At 37.2% G+C, this 19,633-nt stretch overlaps 2 protein-coding genes across 5 annotated transcripts in view; one reads left to right on the top strand and one right to left on the bottom strand.

Annotated features, from left to right (window-relative positions):
* The window catches only part of Agps (alkyldihydroxyacetonephosphate synthase), a 24,843-nt gene extending 21,963 nt beyond the window's left edge, over positions 1–2,880 (bottom strand). Inside the window, exon 1 of the mRNA XM_019059662.2 lies at positions 2,741–2,880. Coding sequence (XP_018915207.2) covers positions 2,741–2,835 — 95 coding nt within the window. The 5' untranslated portion in view covers positions 2,836–2,880. The remainder of the gene's footprint in view (positions 1–2,740) is intronic.
* LOC109042743 (probable ATP-dependent RNA helicase DDX43) lies at positions 2,876–19,633 on the top strand. Of its 4 annotated transcripts, none has more exons than XM_072296862.1 (12): positions 2,876–3,015; positions 5,155–5,384; positions 6,451–6,674; positions 8,288–8,500; positions 9,186–9,295; positions 10,493–10,713; positions 11,404–11,569; positions 12,695–12,804; positions 13,128–13,408; positions 14,345–14,586; positions 15,427–15,589; positions 16,724–19,633. In XM_072296862.1, the coding sequence occupies exons 2-12, from the start codon at positions 5,162–5,164 to the stop codon at positions 16,910–16,912; spliced, it is 2,142 nt and encodes a 713-aa protein (XP_072152963.1). In that variant the 5' UTR covers positions 2,876–3,015; positions 5,155–5,161; the 3' UTR covers positions 16,913–19,633. The 4 variants fall into 4 exon arrangements, with proteins under 4 accessions (XP_072152963.1, XP_072152960.1, XP_072152961.1 ...); XM_072296859.1 differs by lacking the exon at positions 2,876–3,015 and adding an exon at positions 3,481–3,633; XM_072296860.1 differs by lacking the exon at positions 2,876–3,015 and adding an exon at positions 3,539–3,690.

The following is a 19,633-nucleotide window of genomic DNA, read 5'->3' as shown; positions in this document are numbered from 1 at the left end:
TCCGTAATCTGTAATGTTAAAAAAAAACTCGGATTGTATGGAACAGCTAAGTGCAAACATTTAGTTCATTCACCTGAGCCTTAAAGTGATAGAAGTAGAAGCTTAGGGAATTTTCCAATTTAATCTTTATTCCATTCCAACGCCTTAAATAAAAAATTAGGTATCTTTGATCGGAGCCCCGTAGATTTCTTGTCAATTTTTTCCCCCCCTAATGAATTAGAAATCAGATCCTTATGAACTCTTGAAAATTTATGCAAATTCGATCCTTTTTATTCATGTGTATTAATAAATAATTGTTGCTTCAATTGAATAAATGACAATACAGTAGCTAGATAGGCTATTGATACCACAAACTGGTGCATCAAAAAGATGACCATTGCTTAAATAGACAGAGTTTAAGTAACAGAATTGCATTTAGTCATTTTGGAATAAAATGAATTTGGAGTGGTTTCGAATTCAATAAGTGGAACCTACACACATGCAGGGCCGGATTTACCTACTTGCCGCCCATGGGCCGCCGGTATTTTGCCGCCCCCTTCTCATACGTTTTGAAACATCAATAAAAACCATCAAGTGAACGTGCCGGAGAGGGAGGGGTGCGTAAGACGCGTTTACCTACTCGTGTTGGAGAAATTTTTTGCGAAAGCCTTGTCAACACTACTAACAAAATTTCACGGAACTTTGCGCGAAAATTAAGTTCCGTAAACCTATCTCTGAGTGGACAAGGTCCTCCATTGATATGAAGTGAACCAAAAAATTATGAAAGAACAAACATAAATGTGGTTTAATAATTTTAACTTCCGCCGCTGCGCCGCGCTGATCGCCCTGTGTTTGGCGCAATGCGTGAAGTATTCCTGCAGTCTTGTAGGCGCTATGCGTTTCGCGCCAACCGCTGTTGACCGCACTGTGTTTGGCGCAATGAGTGAAGTATTCATGCAGTATTGTAGGCGCTAATATGTGTTACATGCCGACCGCCGCGCCGAGGGCTTGTCCTTTTCATCTGAAGTCCTCGTCATCATTCCTCTCTGCGCTGAGCTCCAGGCCAAATTGCGTGATAAAGTTCCTCTCTTAACTCGACTAACTAAAGATGCTGTCTCTTGTATCACCGAAAAACGACAAAATTAGAAATTACTACTTATACTCTCAGGAAAGAGAGATTTTGTCCCCTTTTCTCATTGATAATTTTTTTTCTGAATCCGATTTGTTCTTTTTTTACCTGCATTTAAAAAAATTGCAAAATTTGCCACCCCCTAAATTTGCCGCCATGGACCACGGCCCTTGAGGCCACCCCCTTAATCCGGCCCTGCATACATTGTTTCCTTTCAAAAATTCAAACCTGAGAAAAAATAATTTTTAACTTGAAGATTGTCGTTGAAATTTATTTGAACATTGCAGATTTTAAAGCAATAATACTTCAGACCTCTTTTTCTGGCAACTTGCAATCTGATGCTACTTAAAAGTTTCTGTCAATAAACTGAATCAATGCAAAACTAAATTTGCCCATAACCCTTTAACTCCTGAGTTAGATTTTCACCCTGTGCTCTCACAGATTAGGAACGGCAAAAATGACTGTTTTCAGTTTTCTAGCCATTATTTGCCTACTTCTCAAACAAATAGCTTGAAAGTGTGCCTTATCTTTAAGTATGTACAAGTGAAGATCAGTCACCAGAAGTTAATTACTAGCAGCGCCAAATTTTTTAACAAAATAAGAAACAACGAAAATGAAGATTTTTGAGGTTCCAAGACATGAATGCTCGTCCGTGAGGGCTCAGTGCAGTTTTGCAATGAGAAGTATTCTTGTCTGTAGAAGCCAAAGTGTTAATTTCAACAGAAATGGCTATGTAATGATGGCATTAATATTCTAAAAGGCCTACATGCAGATTGTTAATAAATCAAACTACAAGGAAGCTTCCTTAGGGCACCTCTCACTAGGGGTGTTCAAACGAATTCTTGCCGGAACACTATCAATATCGTCTCTTACCGAAACTGGCGGCAGTGCCGACAGTGGCGATGGTATCGTTAACAACCGGACTCATCGGATTTATGAGAGCTCGCACTCAATGCATTGTTGCCCTGTGTGTCAGTTTATCAGATTGCCTGGCGCGGCAGCGCGTAAAATAGATGTACAAATGGCAACAGCTTATTTTCGTCAGCTCCGAAAACTCTGAAAGCTATCGGCAAGAGCGCTCTTATCGTAACTTTTCCTTGACGGAACTGTTTCGGTAGCTTACCGACAACCGAAAGAACAGCCCTACCTCTCACTAGAGGCCATTCTTACTTTTTTTTTTTTTTATTTTACTACTTCAAATAGCCCACAAGGGCTAATTTTAGCGCTTTTAGGCAACGTTTCACTTATATGTAGGTTTATTAGAGGTATTAATGCAAGACAGGTCGAAATCATAAAATTTAATCATTTTACACAAATTTAGATAAGAGGGAACAACCATGTTGTCAACTAGAAAGAATAACCCCTTCCATTTAAACATTTAAGAGCTGCATGTTTACAAAGATGACAACGGTGAAGCTATATCTTATTCAATTCTGTCGATCAGTGCTGTTCCATCTTACTATCCCAGCTCTTTATCAACACTTAGATAAGCTCTTATGAGATAGGTATCAACATTGAAGCACTTCATCTGATGAATGAAATTCATTGCATCAAGAACTGGGCAGAATTCATGTGTACTTCTATTGCAGTGCGTGGTTATACAAGGATGAGTTCTACTTGCAAACTACTCACCTTCGTTTCGGTATCACACTTTTTACAGTCCGTCCTGTCTTGGCTTTGGTGGTTGCATTCGCATCGGCAGCAGTGGCTTCGTCTGTAGTATTCATGGCACTCCTGATTCACAAAAGTCAACACTGGTCCTGACAAACTGAGTAGGAGGTCTTACTGTAAACTACATGAGGTTTATCTAGAATTTGGTAGTTCTGGTTGTTGAAAATAGAAAGACATTGAACAGCACTCTCAAAGCAGATCCTTATAAAGTGTTAATCTTTGAATTACGAAGGCGGGTAAGTGACTGCTGCGGTAGCTCTTCTTTTCGTTGAACAAATCTTTTAGTAACTTACTTTTCACCACGCCTTCCTTATCAACCACTGATACCGATTATCTGATAATGAAATTTTTATAGGTTAGCTCCCCTCCACTACCCTCCACCTCCTCAACCCGCATAGATACACTAGAGACGATCTCTGTATCTGAATCGGATTTCGCCCGGCAACGATCGACCAATCAAATTTTATCAGAGTACCCAGTTGAAATGGAATTGAAGCGCGCGAAATTCAATAGTTCGTATCCGCGAGTGAAGCATTAAAGTGTTCGCCAGCAAGAATTTTCCTACAGAGACCTTGGTAGACTCCAAATTCCTCGATAAGCTACCGATTTAATTCCATTGAAAGATTCTGAAAATCTGTACATAGTTAATCAGAGGAGCGTACTGTCCAATTTTTGCCATTGGCCGAGCGAGTACCCACTTATGGGTTATGGGTTAGCTGGTAAGCTTGACAGGCTGGTGGGTCAGCCCTATCTTTGACTCTATGTTCTGCAGGCCGCATGCTGCTCTTTGGAAAAATCATCTTACCCGCGTTGTTTTGCTTTATCCGGCCTACTTCGAAATCCTGTCGAGGAAAGTGAGTTATTGTTACTCTTTGACATTCTTCTCTTCATTCAGCTCTTGAAATTCACAGGTGATTACTGACGTAAGGAGCATGAGATTTTAAGTACTCTAATTTTTTCAATCATCTTTAAATTTCACTCCGACATGTGGTCGCCCTTGTTGGACAAGTCCAGCCAGGTCTCTTACGGAAACTTTCATGCTGTACCAGCACTTTTTTCCTCATTTTCAGATTAGAATTAAGATCTTTGATTTTTACGAAAAGCTGTACTGGTACCATAATGAATTTTTAGCACCATTACTGACAAATCTTAATTTTATTTTCGCTGTGGGAAGGTTACAAGTCAGTTTCAACCACAAACAGGCAGCATGCTTGGACTTGAAGCAATGTCCCCGCTCAAAAGAAAATTTTACCAAATTTATGAGTAGATTTGCAGCTTCCGCTCCTCGGAAGCATACTGTATTCCCATTTATAAACTTGCAATATGCTGTATAATATCTGAAGTCATGTTAAATGTACTTATCGGCGGATTCCTCCTAGATGTTGTCAACCTATTTAATGTATTTTCTGCCAGAAAATACGGCTGATGATGAAATCATCCGCTAAAGTCTTGTATCTTAAATCATTTCAAATGATCTTGAGTTTTACTATTGAGAGGAAGCATTCGAGTTGGTGGCTAGACAGCCACCTTGTAGTTCAGTACTTAGTGATCTATTAATGTTTACTGCCCTACTCAATGAAAATGAGGTTGCAGCGAGATGTCAAACCTATCTCTTGCCCTCAATCCTTGTTGCAACCTTAACTAAGCTACGGTTAGAGTCTATGCCATTATGCACTCACGAGTTGAAATGATCAGGTGAAAGATAGGCAGATTTCAATGCAAAGAAAAGCTGTAACCGTTGCCTACGAGAATAGAGGGCCGTAACTACGATTCTGTGACGTCACGCTAGTAGATGAAACTCGGCTGCGATTCAACATGTGTTCTTATGGGAGAACGCATGACACATGTTCCTTTTGTGCTAATATCTTTTCAGGGGTTGATCTGATGCAAAAATTCATAAGAACCATTTTGAAAGAAGATAAAATTTCACATCAGAAAACTGCCTAGTTCATGAATTATATTGTCTGATAATTGAGGAAATAAAAGATAAACACGACGAAATACCGAAAATCGTTACCCCTCGAAGATTCAAACGCGCCGCTCATGCAACTTCGGCCAATCGACGGCGGCTGTGATTGGTTAATACGGCGGTTACTCTACTAGTTTGACGTCACGAAACCGAGTAGTTACGGCCTCCCCATTCTCGTAGGCAACGCTGTAACATATTTCAATTCAGCTGGAACGAGGGTCACTATTAGGAGCTCCTTTAATTAATTGATAGGCTGTGTATGATGGCAACACACTTGATATGGTACAGTAGCAATAAGTGTATGTTATACTCGCACTGCATTTCAACCTGTGCCCTTTGAGAAAGGTGCTCTGCGGCCATCAATTCATGTTTCCAATTATTAATGGTATAATGCTGTTTCCATCAGTTTTCAGATGGGTGATTTGGATGAGTGGGGCTGCGAGACTACGCCTCGAGATTACCAAAGTTCCAGTTATAATGACTCCAATGATCGTGGCGGAAGAAGGGATCGTGATGGTTTCAGCAGAGGCAGAGGCGGTGGATCCAGAGGTAGAGGCGATGGGTCCAGAGGCAGAGGTGATGGATTTAGAGGTAGAGGTGACGGATTCAGAGGCAGAGGTCGTGACGGTGACAGAGGTTAGAAGAAACTTATTATTCAATTAAATAATATTGGAACTAAGTGTAACCGGTCGGTAGAATAGTGTTGGGTCCACACTATTCTGCGGGAAAAATAAGGCCTAAAATTTTAACTCTATTGAGTATCAGTGTCTAACTAACTAAAGTCTGAGTCAGTAAAACGAAATAGAAGTGCTGTCAGCTAAGTTGGCACTTGCTTACATTCTGCCTACAAGCGACATGATGCAATTGTCCAATTGCAAACGAGGATAGACCTCGGCCCAATTGTGAGCGCAGTCAATTCTCAACTCCTATCGGACGACAGCGTTGCAGCTGCTCGCAAATGGAAAGTAAACAAGTGCCAACTTAGCTGACCACACCTCTAAGTCAAGTTATGCACCATTTGTTGCCATGTCAAGTGACATAACTAAGATAGGTCCCTAGAAAAGGGATTGGTCGTAAGAGGCACAAACAAAGCTTTAAAAGAATGATTTTTTAATATTCCTTCAAGCTTTTAGCCCTCTGGCAAAGTAAATTTTCTTGAAATAATTTCAGGAGAAAAAGTACTTGAACTGTGAAACCCTGAGGCATGCAAATGCTCAATTGAACCGCGTTTAACAGAAAGGAACCAAGCCACATCGGCCATTGCCAACTTTAACTGGGCAATTTAATTTTTTACATGAAAACGTTGGTGCGGATTTTTGTTCAAATTTCAGTGAATTTTCTCCATTGTATGATGCAAATTCCTTAAAATTGTCAAAAGAATCCGCTCAAACGTTCTTTTGTAAACAATTAAATTGCCCGGTTAAATATGGCAATGGCAGATGTGGCTTGGTTCCTTCCTTTAAAGGCGGTCCAATAATCAGTAATCACCTCATGAAAAACATGAGAAATAATACACAACCTATTAATAATTTATCAATTTAATGGGGGCAAAACGTTTCCAAATTGAGTTCATTTCATTTTAGGACGAGGCATGAATCAAAGACTCCAAGCAGTCTGTGAATGCTATCATCTCGCCCCCATCAGTAGGGAGCAGTTTGGGGTTTACTCAGACCGGGAATTTAATGACAATTATCATTTTCAGGTGGTAGGAATCGCCAACAAGACTCCTCAAATGATGGTGGCTGGCGTCAACAAGCTAATATAAGTAGAAATGATAGGGACAATGGAAATTTCAGTCGGCGTTCGACCGAAAGTGGAGGAGATTACAAGGTGATACCTGTTAGTTCCACCCAGGTTGGGTCAGTCATTGGTCGATCTGGCAGTAAAATTAATGACCTCCAATTTGAATCTGGTGCCCGGATACAGGTTAGTGTTTATTTTGATTTATTTTTTTTCTGTATCAATGTGCACAAAGACGTGATTGATTCAACGAACAAAACTAATTATTATAAGGAGAAAAGGATAAAGCATGATGTCAAAATGACATTCTCCCCGTACTCCTCCTCAAATGTTCCCCAAACTTTCTGTATCAATTACCCATTTCTGAGCCCTTCTTTTCCCAAATTTTTTGACCTAAACAAAGAATTGGGGGGGAGAGGGTTCTAAATTTTTTTCAATTTTTCATCTTATTTCACACTTGATGAGATGTCTTTGGTGCTGAGAAAACCAACAGTTCAGGAGTTATGATGCATCAAAGGTAAGACTTCGCGATAGTCAGATTAAACTAAAGTACAGTAAGATACAAGTGCTGCAGGCAACTTTAAGTGGACTTCCCTCCCCTTCACTCTCTCCCGAGTAGTCAGAGGCCTTGCCGATACTCGCAGTGTGTGGTTGTGGGAGGAGGGGAGGCAGTATCCATTCAGAGCTGTCTGCTGCACTTGCATGTCGACGTTGTAAGTCTGCAACCATGTATCTCGTTTGTGGTGTTTGAAAATCTCCGCTCCTATTTTATTTTTTTAAGAGTATTAATCGACATCATTTCTTGAAGTTCCTGCAGGGTTTTCTTCGTAAGGAGAATAATCATCACGGCAGTTTTTAAGAACTCCTGTCAAGTAGTTTTTCATTTAAAAAATTCTGTATGACAGGAAGCCTGCAACGTCACATACTGAGATACATGGTTGCGGACTTACACCGTCGCTGTGCTTTCATTCTGCTATCTTTTGTGCAACTGTCGCAGTCTCACCTTTTATTCTTTATAAATCCTGAATTATTTGTTTCCTCAGCACCCAAGACCACTTGTCAATTGAAAATTAAGGTGGATATTGCTAAGCTGAACTACGTTTCAGACAAAATCCTGCCGAAGTAAAGAATTCCCTCGTTCCCTGGCTACTGCCGTAAGGCACAATGTAAGAAAAAAAAAAGACTACGATTAATTCCAAAATTTCAAAAGTCACTTAAAACCCCTCAACTCAAATTTTGAAGCTTACTTCATCCTACACGGCAAAGCAGATAAAATGAAGACCCGCTTAAGTCATAATACGTTGGTCCCTTAAAAACTTGACTAAGTGAGATTCAATTGTAATTCTATAAATTCCAAAGCCCCCGAACCTCTTGCCTGGGCACAAAGTTTGAGAACATCCAGGGAGCGAAAAATGTCATTTTTGTATCATGTTCTTTATTTCTTGGATTGCGTACGATGCAGGATCTATTCAGCATAAACTTACAAGCTCTAAAGTTTCTTCTTTTCCTCCATGCATGTGTCAAGTCAAGGAAAATTGATCATGGCATCCCTGTATTGCACATCTTTGCAGCCAGTTAGATGAGAACGGTGATTTTATTTCCTTGTCAAGCTTCTAATATCATTTCAAATTTATGTGCCCTTTCTTAAACATCTTTTATTGGGTCATTGTTGAGATAGATGGATTTCTTCCAGAAAAAATGACGGTTTCGAGAAAATATTAAATTTCAGGATAGGAAATTGTGAGGACTCTTTTCAGGTCAGGTAAAATCTGAAGAAATTTGTATGATTTTTGTTACAGGTCAGTCGAGAACCTAACCCTGACACAACAACAGATGTGACAATACGAGGCACACCTGAACAAGTTGCAAAAGCAACTGAGCTGATAAATTCTTTGCTGGACAGTTTAGATAACCGTACTAATTCCAAGGATATGGTAGACAAAATTCACATGGCTAGCATGCTGACTCAATCAGATGAGGTCATCAACTGGGACAAAATCTATGAAGCAGATGTAAGATCATATCTTTTCTTTCATTATGGTAAAATTTCTATTTGAATTGCTATCAGTGTTGGGCTTTCACTTATCAAATAGTAATCCAATTCTATGGCTTTCAAAGTAATTCCATTACCGAAGTCAAAAAATGCGCACATCCAACTGTGGTATGGTAACTTTTACTCATGTATTAGTATTTTTATTCTCCTCTCCCATATCACCTCTAGAGCTTAGTCTATTATTGATGTTACGCTTTCAATTTGACATTATTTAAGGTGGGGGCTCTGACAGTTCCTCATCCACTAAGGATCCCTAATTTTTGACAGATCGGTTGACTTTTTACTCTATGGTACTGAATCAGGGTGAGTACTTTTGTGCTCTTTGAGTTTCAGTTTTTTGTTTAGAGTCTCTTCACCGCAAAATTATTTATTTAACCTGTTTGCAGTGAGTCCTCATGACATTTGTGCTTTTAGGACATCAGTTTCCTTGCCTGTGAGGGGTTTGTAGGACGTCAATGAGCATCCGTGCGGGTCATCCCCCATTTACGATGAGCTGAGATGTATGGAAAGATACTGAATAAATTATAAAATTTTTCCCATTTTTGACCTGAATTGTAATATTTCCTGGTAATCCCTCTTGAGTTCATTTTACAGGCAAACCTGAGTAAAATTTTAATTATTTTATTTCAATGATACTGTTTCAGGCCATAGCAAAGGAGAAAAAGTTAGCCTCTCTACCCCCTATCAAAAAGAATTTTTACCACGAGCTTCCAAGTGTTACTAATATGTCTCCTGCTGAAGCAGCAAAAATTCGGTAAAATTAAGTTATTTTTCAAAAATTTATGCCACTTGTTTGCTTAGCTTATAGTTTTGTACCTCTCTGAGGAATAATGCTGAAATTTAGATCACAAGACAAGATTAGAATTAGACTTTTAAAAGACGTATTTTTTCATGAAAATTTCATGTAGTATACATTGAACGTATTTTAAACTTTCAAAATCAACTCATATGTGAGAAATTGATGTCTGTATTCTGTATTATAAACACTAAATTCAAACTTTCTAAAACCCACTGTTAATATAGGTCTAGTTAGCCATTCTAAACAATTCACACGCTCACGCTAGGTAAATAACTGAAGCTTGGTTTCATACCCTTAGACTCCTAGCCTTCCCTAGCTCGGTTGATATGATACTTAAAAACCAAAGTCGTATTCATCTTCTAACAGTTTCAATCAAAACTGTAAAAGAGATTCAAACTAATGGAGTTTCCGCAGAAAATAGATGAGCAAATGGTCTATCACAAAACTTTAATCAAGATGACAATATCATAGATTATCAGATTGGGTTTCTCAATCTCGATAGACCCAATCTGACCCAAATTCGATAGAGAACGCAAAATGAGTAGAGCAGAATGGTCGAAGTCCTTTTCCTTCTTCCATATATAGAACCTATAATTCTGCTGAAAAAAGTCACCTCACTGCAGGCATACAGACAATTCTCGCTCAATTTCACCCGTCCGGGCAGACGGTTCCAGATAATATAATTTTATTTCCTCTTGTACGCTAATATAATAAAATTATAGGACCTATTTTATGGTGCATTGTGCCTCTTTGCTTTTTACAATATCTTGTTAATCATAATAGTATTGATCTGTTTTGGGTCACTCCTTAAGATTCAGTAAATTTAGAGTTGAATGAGGACTATGTCTCATTGTAAGATCGTAGGTCTCTCAAAACATGTGGAGATGTCTGGATGTTTCCAGTGACCTCTTTCCAAATGAACATGTTTTCAGTGAAATTATCAAACTGCTATCCTCAAGGTTCAGTGAATAGGCTCAGTTGAGATGGCCTTGATGAAAACCAAGCCATCCATAAATATCTTTGGTAAAAGTAAGAAAAGATGCCTGTTCTTACCAATTCATTTGTTCCTCTTTCTCGTCAGACAACCTTTAATAAAAGTTTTTATTGTCAGTGAAATAGCAGTGGTTTATAATGCAACCCTTGTCATTTCAGGAAGGAGCAAAACGACATCTCAGTTGGTTTTGTTTTTGAAGACACAGGTGAACCGATTCCCAATCCAGTCAGAACTTTTGAAGAGGCGTTCCATGATTTTCCTGAAATTCTAGACGAGATTCACAAGCAAAATTTTACAAAGCCATCGCCAATCCAGTGTCAAGCATGGCCTGTTTTACTTCAAGGAAGAGATTTAATTGGTATCGCTCAAACTGGAACAGGTTTGTATTCTATTTTATTCATTTTTCTATGCATTTTTATTTTTGAAATGATGAGATTTACCCTCTCTTGAAAATTATTTACAATGAATCATAGGGATCGGTGAATATGTATAAGCACTGATGGCTATCAAACTGAAATGCTTTAATGATTAAAGGTATTTTTTTACACTAATTTTTGGTTTAATTCATTATAAAAAATCCTTATTAGTTGAAATTTGATTCAGAAATGTCTGTTGGATGGAAAAATCAAAGAGTACAAAAGAATCATGCCTGTACAAAGAGTCTATTTGGACCACGTTAAACAGAACGGAACCAAGCCACATCAGCTTTTGCCAAATTTAATTGGGCAAGTCAATTTTTTTACATAGGTTGTGCAGATTTTAGTGCAAATTTCAGTGAATTTTCTCCAAAGTACAAAGCAAATTCCTCACAATTTTTAAGGGAGTCGGTATGAACATTCTCGTTAAAAATTGAATTGCCTGGTTAAATTTGGCAACAACTGATATGGCTTGGTTCCTTTCTGTTAAACGCGGTCCATTTTACATTCGGGGAGAGTATAAGGATGGTCACTGAGGACTAATGGTATCTCAGTCTGTATTTTTTTTCATTGTGGGTTGGGCTGATTTTCACATTTTATTCTACAATTTGTAAATTATTGTAATTACTAACATTTTTTTTTTTTTTTTTCAGGCAAAACCTTAGCTTTTCTGTTGCCAGCTTTTATTCACATTGATAATCAACCTGTGCCGAGGGAGGAACGTGTTGGGCCCAGTGCAATTGTCCTAGCTCCAACCAGAGAACTTGCATTACAGATCGATAAAGAAGTGAACAAATACAGCTATAAAGGAATTAGATCGTGAGTATTTTTTCCAAGGGATGTAGGCCATGCTGAAGCATTGTGAATCAAGGTACACTCTACTACAGGTATGGACAAATGGAATCTTAAAAAGTTGTCGAAACGCGTAGATTTGACAGCGTCCAATGGTATGATTGCGATGCTATATTGAAAACTTGTTTACTTTCTGTTCTGAGGGTGGGTCTCATCAATTTCCTGTCATTTTTTTTGTTCTTAGTTAAGTTTTTTGTTATTTTGAGTTTTATCAACTTTTTAAATTCATCTGATAGCTTATTGAAGCTATCAGATCTGCCAAAACCTCTTCAACGGGTCATTTTGAACTGCGTGGCAAAGACAGTACAACTTGCAACATCACTCGATGGCCTATATTCTCAGCGCTGCCACTTCGGCACCTTGTTTGTCCATACCCATAGTAGAGTGTACCTTGATTGTGAATGAAGCATTATTCAATGGAGATTCAACTAGAATATAATCATGAGACACAAGTGCTCAACTGTCTCTACTCTCCTTCCTCATACTTGGTCTTGGTCTTTGGCTGTGCGTTGTGTTTCTCTCAATGAGTTTTTATTTGACTGGCGCCCACTCTGAAAGTGTGTTGAGCATGTTGCCATGCATTTTTTCATGCCTCTGCAAATTTTCCGAACTTATTTGACCAAATGATAGGAAGTCTTCTGTAATATTTATGTAAAGTATCGAATATTTCACAAAATATTTCATTGGTATGCATGCATTTGTGTCAGTGAGACTGTGACATCTTTCTACATAGATTTTCCTTGGAAATTATTTTTTTCTTGCTAAACCTGGTTTTCGATGAACATCTCGATTTTCTAGAAAATTTGTGGGTACAGAAAAAGACTGAGGTCAATTTTGTTCCCAGCCCTATATGTTAAACGGGAATCACTTGTCTAACCCCCAGCGTTTTTCAAACACAAAAAATGGGCAGGTCCGTGCTTTTAGCCCTCTCTCTTCTCATTCTTTTTGTCTCGAAGTTGGAGGGAAGGTAATTCTGGGATAGGATCTGTTGAGCTTCTTCATGTTCTGCTGTTGGAAAGTAACAACTGAATTTAAATCTCACTTTTCTCAGATTTCTAGACATAATTCATGTGTATCCTTGTCTGTTTTCAGTGTGTGTGTATATGGAGGAGGTAGCCGCAAAGATCAAATCAATGTAGTTAACAAGGGTGTAGAAATTGTTATAGCAACACCAGGACGATTAAATGACTTGGCCATGGCTGGTGAGTACCCTGTTTGCTATTAGTGAAAAGGGAGTTAAGAGCAGATTAAATGTTCATTTTGTAAATGCCAATTGAAAGAATTCAAATAATGCACCTGCAATCACTCAGGTCTGCATTTTCTCCATTTCAGGGGGTCTGACCACAGTCTGCAGTCATTTGCTCCTTTTCATGTCTTTTTCTTGACTGTAACTGCTTAAAGTATTTGTAAAAAACTGAGCAACTAGAATTTTTAAAATTAATTTTTATTAAATTATTTTTCACTGACCAAGAATACATTTTGTGCCTTTCCGCAAGAAGTAATTGAGTCCGAATGCTGTTTTCAGGTGTGATTAATTTTAACTCGGTAACGTTCCTAATTCTGGATGAAGCAGATAGGATGCTTGACATGGGTTTTGAACCACAGATCCGGAAGACACTGTTAGATATCCGTCCAGATCGTCAGACTGTGATGACAAGCGCTACTTGGCCAGATGGTGTGCGCCGTCTAGCCAGCTCCTACATGAAGGACCCCGTGCAAGTCAACGTTGGCTCTCTTAACCTTGCAGCTACACACTCCGTAACACAGATAATTGAAATCTGTGACGAATCTGAAAAAGAGGATCTAGTGAGTACATTTTAGATTTGAAATCTTCTATCAACTGCTTTGCCTTAAGTGATATACTAACTCAGAGTAATTAGTCCCCTAGGCTCTTCAAAATCTAAGGCTCTTAAAAACTTCAGGCAGTTGTTTTTCAGTTCACAATCAATATGTACGCTGAAATTTCTTATGTTAATATGATTTTCTATTTGTTGTGATCCATCGCTTCATGGAGCATTCAATCACATTCATAGTATGTCATATTATAGTTGGGAAAAAGTTATTAACAGTAGGTATAACATAATGGCACTCGATTTCAAAACTATTTTTATCATCGTGTCTCCTCTTCAATTGTGATTTTCCATTAATGTTGGACATACATCTACTCAACTTCTTTGCCAAAAATTTCTATAAATTTTTTATACAAGTTAGCATAGGTGAAAATAGTGTTCGTTATGGTGTGGAAACTCCCACATCTTGCAACATAAAACCTAACGCCATTTGCAAAACTTCAAAAGAAACATGGCAACCACACATACCTAAATCCTAAATCTAGAGGTTACAAAGATTCCAAAAATGTGTAATTTTTTAAGATTTGGGATTTTTTTTTTTTTTAAAAAAAAAAAAAATTTCTCAAAATTGTTGTTTTACTTGATACTTGCGGAATTGCCCACGAGCCACTTTACCTCATGGGCCATTAATGCGATCTTTTATATGTGTTCCCTTAGTAGACAATTGTGAGGAAAAATAGGAAATTTTGGTGAAAAATTGGAGAAACTCTAAACCCGAAGATGAAAAAAGTTGTTTCAAAAGTTCGCTTGCAGGACGCGATGTCGGTCACACCAACAATGTCAAATACATGAATTTAGAGTGTACAGTTGCAAAGAAAGAACTAGAGTTTCTCAATTTTCATTATTTGTGTAAATTCTCTGAATGTGTGACAATTTTCCTTTTTAATTGCAGCTCCTTCAGTTTTTGGCTAACATGGGACCAGAAGATAAAGTAATTGTTTTTGTTGGCAAAAAAGCACGGGCTGATGCCATATCAGCTGACATAAGTCTGAAAGGAGTAGACTGCCAATGTATTCATGGGGACCGAGAGCAGGCCGATCGTGAACAAGCGCTGGAAGATCTCAAAACAGGCTATGTTAGGATCCTCATTGCAACAGATGTAGCTAGTCGAGGTCTTGACATCGCTGATATTACGTGAGTCTCCTAAACTCTTTGATTAATTCATTTTTTTTCTATTTTTTTATGAGTCGAGGTCTTGACATTGCTGATATTACGTGAGTCTCCTGAACTCTTTGATTAATTCATTTTTTTTTTTATTTTTTTATGAATGATAATTTTTTCGTCACAAACTTAATAGTTACATTGCCATTAATTTATAGAAAGTTAGCAAAAAATGTTATTCCTTAAGAATATAAAGAGTTACAAATGGAAAGTTAATAGATCATTAATAACTCATAGAAACAATTTAATCTTCCAAACATATGCCTTGATTTTCGAGCAATTAAGGAATTAAGAATGTGTTGTATGCTGTTTTTGTATATGTTGAATGTTCTGGGTATGTTTTAATGTACAAATTCACTGCCTCTGTTAAAAACGAAAGGTGAGCGATGATTAGTCGAAAAGAAAAGTAGTTTGTTCCCCCAATACAAAAGTACTGTACCTAGGGTTTTATTTTGTTTTTCATCTTTTTTAAATGCTTTTCTATAAACACAGAGAGCCTTTCTGATGGAACAGCATGTAGCAGGAAAAGCAGGTTTGTGAAAACTGCAATGAAAGGTTTCTTCCATGCATAGGTAGCAGTGCGTAATGAAAGCTATCCAAATTCCCCCCTTAATTAGATGGTCAATAATTTTCCTCAAATCAGACGGACTCCTCTCGATTTAACTCATTTATCATTTATGAACCCATAAAATAATCTCTCTGAAGTAAAAAGGTTATTTTTGATTATTTAAGTATTTAAGCACTAACTGCCTCCTATTGTAAATGTCAATCTAGCCAACAGTTTATATTTATTATGTACTCCTGTTTCTATAGGCATGTTTTTAACTATGATTTCCCTCGAAATATTGAAGAGTATGTGCACCGAGTAGGGCGAACTGGTCGTGCTGGCAAACGGGGCGAGTCAATCTCTCTTTTCACTCGCAGTGATTGGGCAGTTGCTGAGGAACTCATCGGCATCCTAACTGAAGCTGAACAGGTAAAATAAGTAACATTATTTATGTTTCACCAGTTGAAGTATTTGTTCGTTCTCAGAAGATGAATGAGTGTTGAAGGCATTGTAAAATACCTACTGTTTTATAGGGAGCCTCTTAATCTTAACCATTGGCATTAAATGACAAGTATTCTCATCGGCTTATCAATGAAACAAATGAGAAATAATTCGTCATGAGACCTGGAAACAATTTTTTTATACATTCCATAATTTTTCGACTGAGGGAGTTGCTCATCCACTTTTGCATTAAAAGCATAACTAACACACCACATCTCTGTGCGATATTTTCTCTCTTCCATATGGTAATTAGCTTGCTCAGTAACTTTTAATACTTGCATTTTTAAAAAGTAGAGAGTGCACTCAAAGGAATTCTCCTGGATTTTTTGGGCGATATCAAGCCATGATAAACGAGTTCAAAGTTGTGTGATTTGATCATCCTCTAGAAAGGCAAACAATCCGAAAGGTGAATATCAGCTGAAAAATTGAGTAAATTAAAAATGAATTGATGGAAATCTGTCACTTCAATTTAATCAATTTGGGAATTGATCATCAGTAACTGGGGAGACCTATGAAAAAATGTCTTAAATAATAAATTTACAAAAGGGAAAACTGCAAAAAATTGTAGGAACCCTATTTAATTAAACAGTGTCATGCTTGTGCATGGTGCGTCTTAATGAACTCTAATAATATGGGAATACTTATTAATGGTAATCCAGGACCTGTAGTAGGGTACTTCAACTAATATTCTAGCCAAAATTTATAAAATATTTTATCAAACCTCTGGAGAAGCGAGACCATATAAAGTTTTTTAAGGATCAAATTCAAAAGTGAAAGGAGGAAAACCCTCCGCACCCCTTTCCTTGCTTGGATGGAGTTTAATAGCCACAATTTTAGTCATCTCCATACTATTAGGTCTATTTCACTTCTTCTCAACTGAAAATTGTGAAATGGATCTATGCTTGTACTCCTAATGCCACTAGGATTTAGAAAATGCGTTCTTGGAGAAAAAAGTGTTAACAGCCATCCGTCCTTGCCCCAAAGCATTCATTAAATACACCCTTGGGGAAGCATGTATGTCGCAGTTACTTTTTAGCTACAATTAATCCTTCTGTTTTACAGAATGTACCTGAAGAATTGTACGCCATGTCGGATCGTTTCACAAAGAAGAAAGAACGTGATAGGATTGAAGGTGGCCGAGGTGGAGGTCGCGGCGGAGGTCGTGGTGGTCGCGGAGGTGGAGGTGGCAGAGGCGGCCGGCGAGGTGGCCGCGATCGAGATGGCTGTGATTTTGGATACATGTATTACTAAGCCAACAGCAAAGCTACTCCAGTGGTCATTTTGTTTACGATTAAGCCCGTTCACTGCATTACCGGTGATAAAAGGACAAGTTCTATTGAGTGACCAGGGTGTTTGTAGATCCTTAGAAGAAATCTTATGTGTTATTTATTTTTCTTTTTCAATGATTGATTGAAATCCATCTATCTATCTGTACTTTAACCATCCAGATTTTTTCAACCTGATTATTGACTTTCAAAGGTAGGTCGAGTAGTGTTAGATTTCGATCAAAACTTCCTCATACAAAATTATTTGACCTTTATATTTTAAATTAAAACAAAATAGTTGTTGGATAGAATAAAAATTCTGTGCGAACGTCAGAAACCAAACCTTTTGGCCACCACCTCTTTGGCTAGAGGATAAAACTTTATGCTCCTGAACCATCTCAGGGCTAATACTCTGGAAGTGTGCCTTTGTCAATTTTCTGATAAGACAATATTTGAGCTTCCAAGACCCATTCAAGGGAACGGCAAAATAAGTATCAAATACTTTTGTATGAAAAATTTTTTGACTCTACTCTGATCATAATCTAGATCGAACATTACGTCACCTCCCAGCGTTATCATATTTTTGTAAATACCTGCCATTGATTTTTTCCTGGGTTGAAGCTTAAATGAAGCTTAGAGATTTTTATTTTTTACAACAGCTGCATGCATTTAAAACCCATGGGTAAGGGAGGGGGGGGGGGGTATTGAAAATATAAGTAAACCAAGTAAAATTAGTGTTTTCTGTTTCTGTTGGACATCCTGGTGACTTCTTCCATAACCTATTATAAGGGATTTACCCTCTCTTTTTCATGAACATGTAATATATTTGCCTTCTCTTCCTCTTCTTTTAAAATGTATATCTCCAGTTCCATAAATTTTTTCACTGATCAAATTTTTTAAGGTTTGTTTTCCAGTCCCATTGTTTTGTAAGGTCTAGTTTAGATTCTCGATGAATTGATGTTTCCTCTGATCATAGACTTTTTATGATTGCGAGAGGCTCCATTATTTATTTTCTAAGTTCGATTCCTCAGGCGCTTTTTTTTTTATTTTTCAGTCATTACTGCAATATATATATATTTAAATTTTGGCATAAGAACGATTTCAAATTACTCCAAGATAAGTTTACCGTCATTCTAATGAGATATTTCATAATCAGTGTTACAGAAGTAGGTTTTTTGCTTTCTCATTTTTTTTATTTTTTTTAAAATCAAAATCATAATATAAATCCGCTACTGTCAAATTTGAGAAACGTGTAAGTTTTCTATGACATCAGGATAGAATGTATAGAAATGTCTGTACTTGAACAATTCAGTCCAGAAGTTAAAATTCCTTGTCCAACAGCGGCAGTTTCGTTTTGAATGTTTTGAATACACAGATTGATAAAAAATCGGCTGTGATTGGTTTTGCTTTATTTTTTACTTCAGCAAATAATTCTTTTGAGACTGGGGGAAATTTTTGAGGTAGTATTTAATCTTGTAAAGTTTTCTCCATAGAGACTGTTTTTCAGTCAATTGTTTCTCTCAAAATTTTTCGAAAAAGTTTCAAACAGATTTCTTGCATTTAAGGAAGATTTTTTATTCATTTCCTTAGGTTATTTTAGAATATATTTGTATAATTATAAAGCAAGAAACTTCTTGCAGTTGAGACTCAAGTTGTCACGCTAACTTGATTTGTTCGAGAGTTTCTCTAGATATGTAGTGAAATGCTCCATGCAAAGATAGGGTGGAATAAATGAGCAAAGTTGTCATTCGGTATGGAGAGCCTGCATGTGATGACTGTAATTTTAACAGAGTCAGTGCAACTTTACTAATGAAAATACCTATCTCTTCATGGAGAGTTTAACTGGACTGCATTTTGTAGTAACAAACTTTTATTTTTGGCTCATTTGCAAAAGCATTATCTTCACTGGAAAACTAATGACAGTACGTTGTTTCTACAATGAGCCAGAAGTAGTACTTCCTTATCGCAAAGGGTAGTTCAACTAAACATGGAGGTAGACTCTTTACCGGATCATGTTAGCTCCTTCATGATGGCCTCAACTTTGAGAGCTTCTTATATTTGAGAAAATGCAGGGCCATGTTGGCGAAATCAAATTTAACAAAAATAAAAAATATTACCTAAAATCAAAAATTTTTGCTGCATGCAGATACTCTATTGCAATCTTCACTTTTAGGTAAGGGTGATAATCGAAATGCTGTGGTTCTAGAGATGGACTTTTGCCTTTAACTTTTGACTTACTTTAGCTGTGACCTTACATAAATTTATTTTTCTATTGCATTTGATTTATTTGCCCACCGAGCATTTCTGTCAACAAAAAATTTCTTTTAATTAAAGCCTGTCAGGATTATGTAATCATGCATTTTTCAATTTCGCAGAAGAAACTTAATTGTAAACTTCAATTATTCTGAAGACTAACATGAAGTCATGTTTCAGCCTTGTGAATATTTTCACTGTATCTTTATTTTCAACTAAGATCACAGGCACTCTTATTCCCACTTTACCATTTTTAATCAAATGATTTTTTTAAATTAGTTGTCTTTTGTCTCTGCTGATCTTGTGTCTGGCAAAAATTTGTATATTTGTTATTTTGTTAGCAATTTGTCGTTGATCCTTTTCTTTTGTGCAAATTGTTGAATTTTTCATGCATTTTTGCATTACCTACATTAAACTAAAGTAAATAAAATTCCATATATTTATAATGAAATAA

The sequence above is a fragment of the Bemisia tabaci genome, chromosome 2 (genome assembly GCF_918797505.1).
Source record: "Bemisia tabaci chromosome 2, PGI_BMITA_v3".
In the NCBI taxonomy this organism is placed as follows: domain Eukaryota; kingdom Metazoa; phylum Arthropoda; class Insecta; order Hemiptera; family Aleyrodidae; genus Bemisia; species Bemisia tabaci.
The sequence above is the reverse complement of the archived record's forward strand: the minus strand, read 5'-3'. Positions and strand labels throughout refer to the sequence as shown.

Bases quoted from the DNA above. Each gene is read 5' to 3' on its own strand.
- LOC109042743 (XM_072296859.1), top strand. From the start codon at position 3,557: ATGCTGCTCTTTGGAAAAATCATCTTACCCGCGTTGTTTTGCTTTATC. The intron at 3,634-5,154 runs GTGAGTTATTGT...TGTTTCCATCAG, and splicing joins TCGAAATCCTGTCGAGGAAA to TTTTCAGATGGGTGATTTGG. The intron at 14,587-15,426 runs GTGAGTCTCCTA...CTGTTTCTATAG, and splicing joins CTTGACATCGCTGATATTAC to GCATGTTTTTAACTATGATT.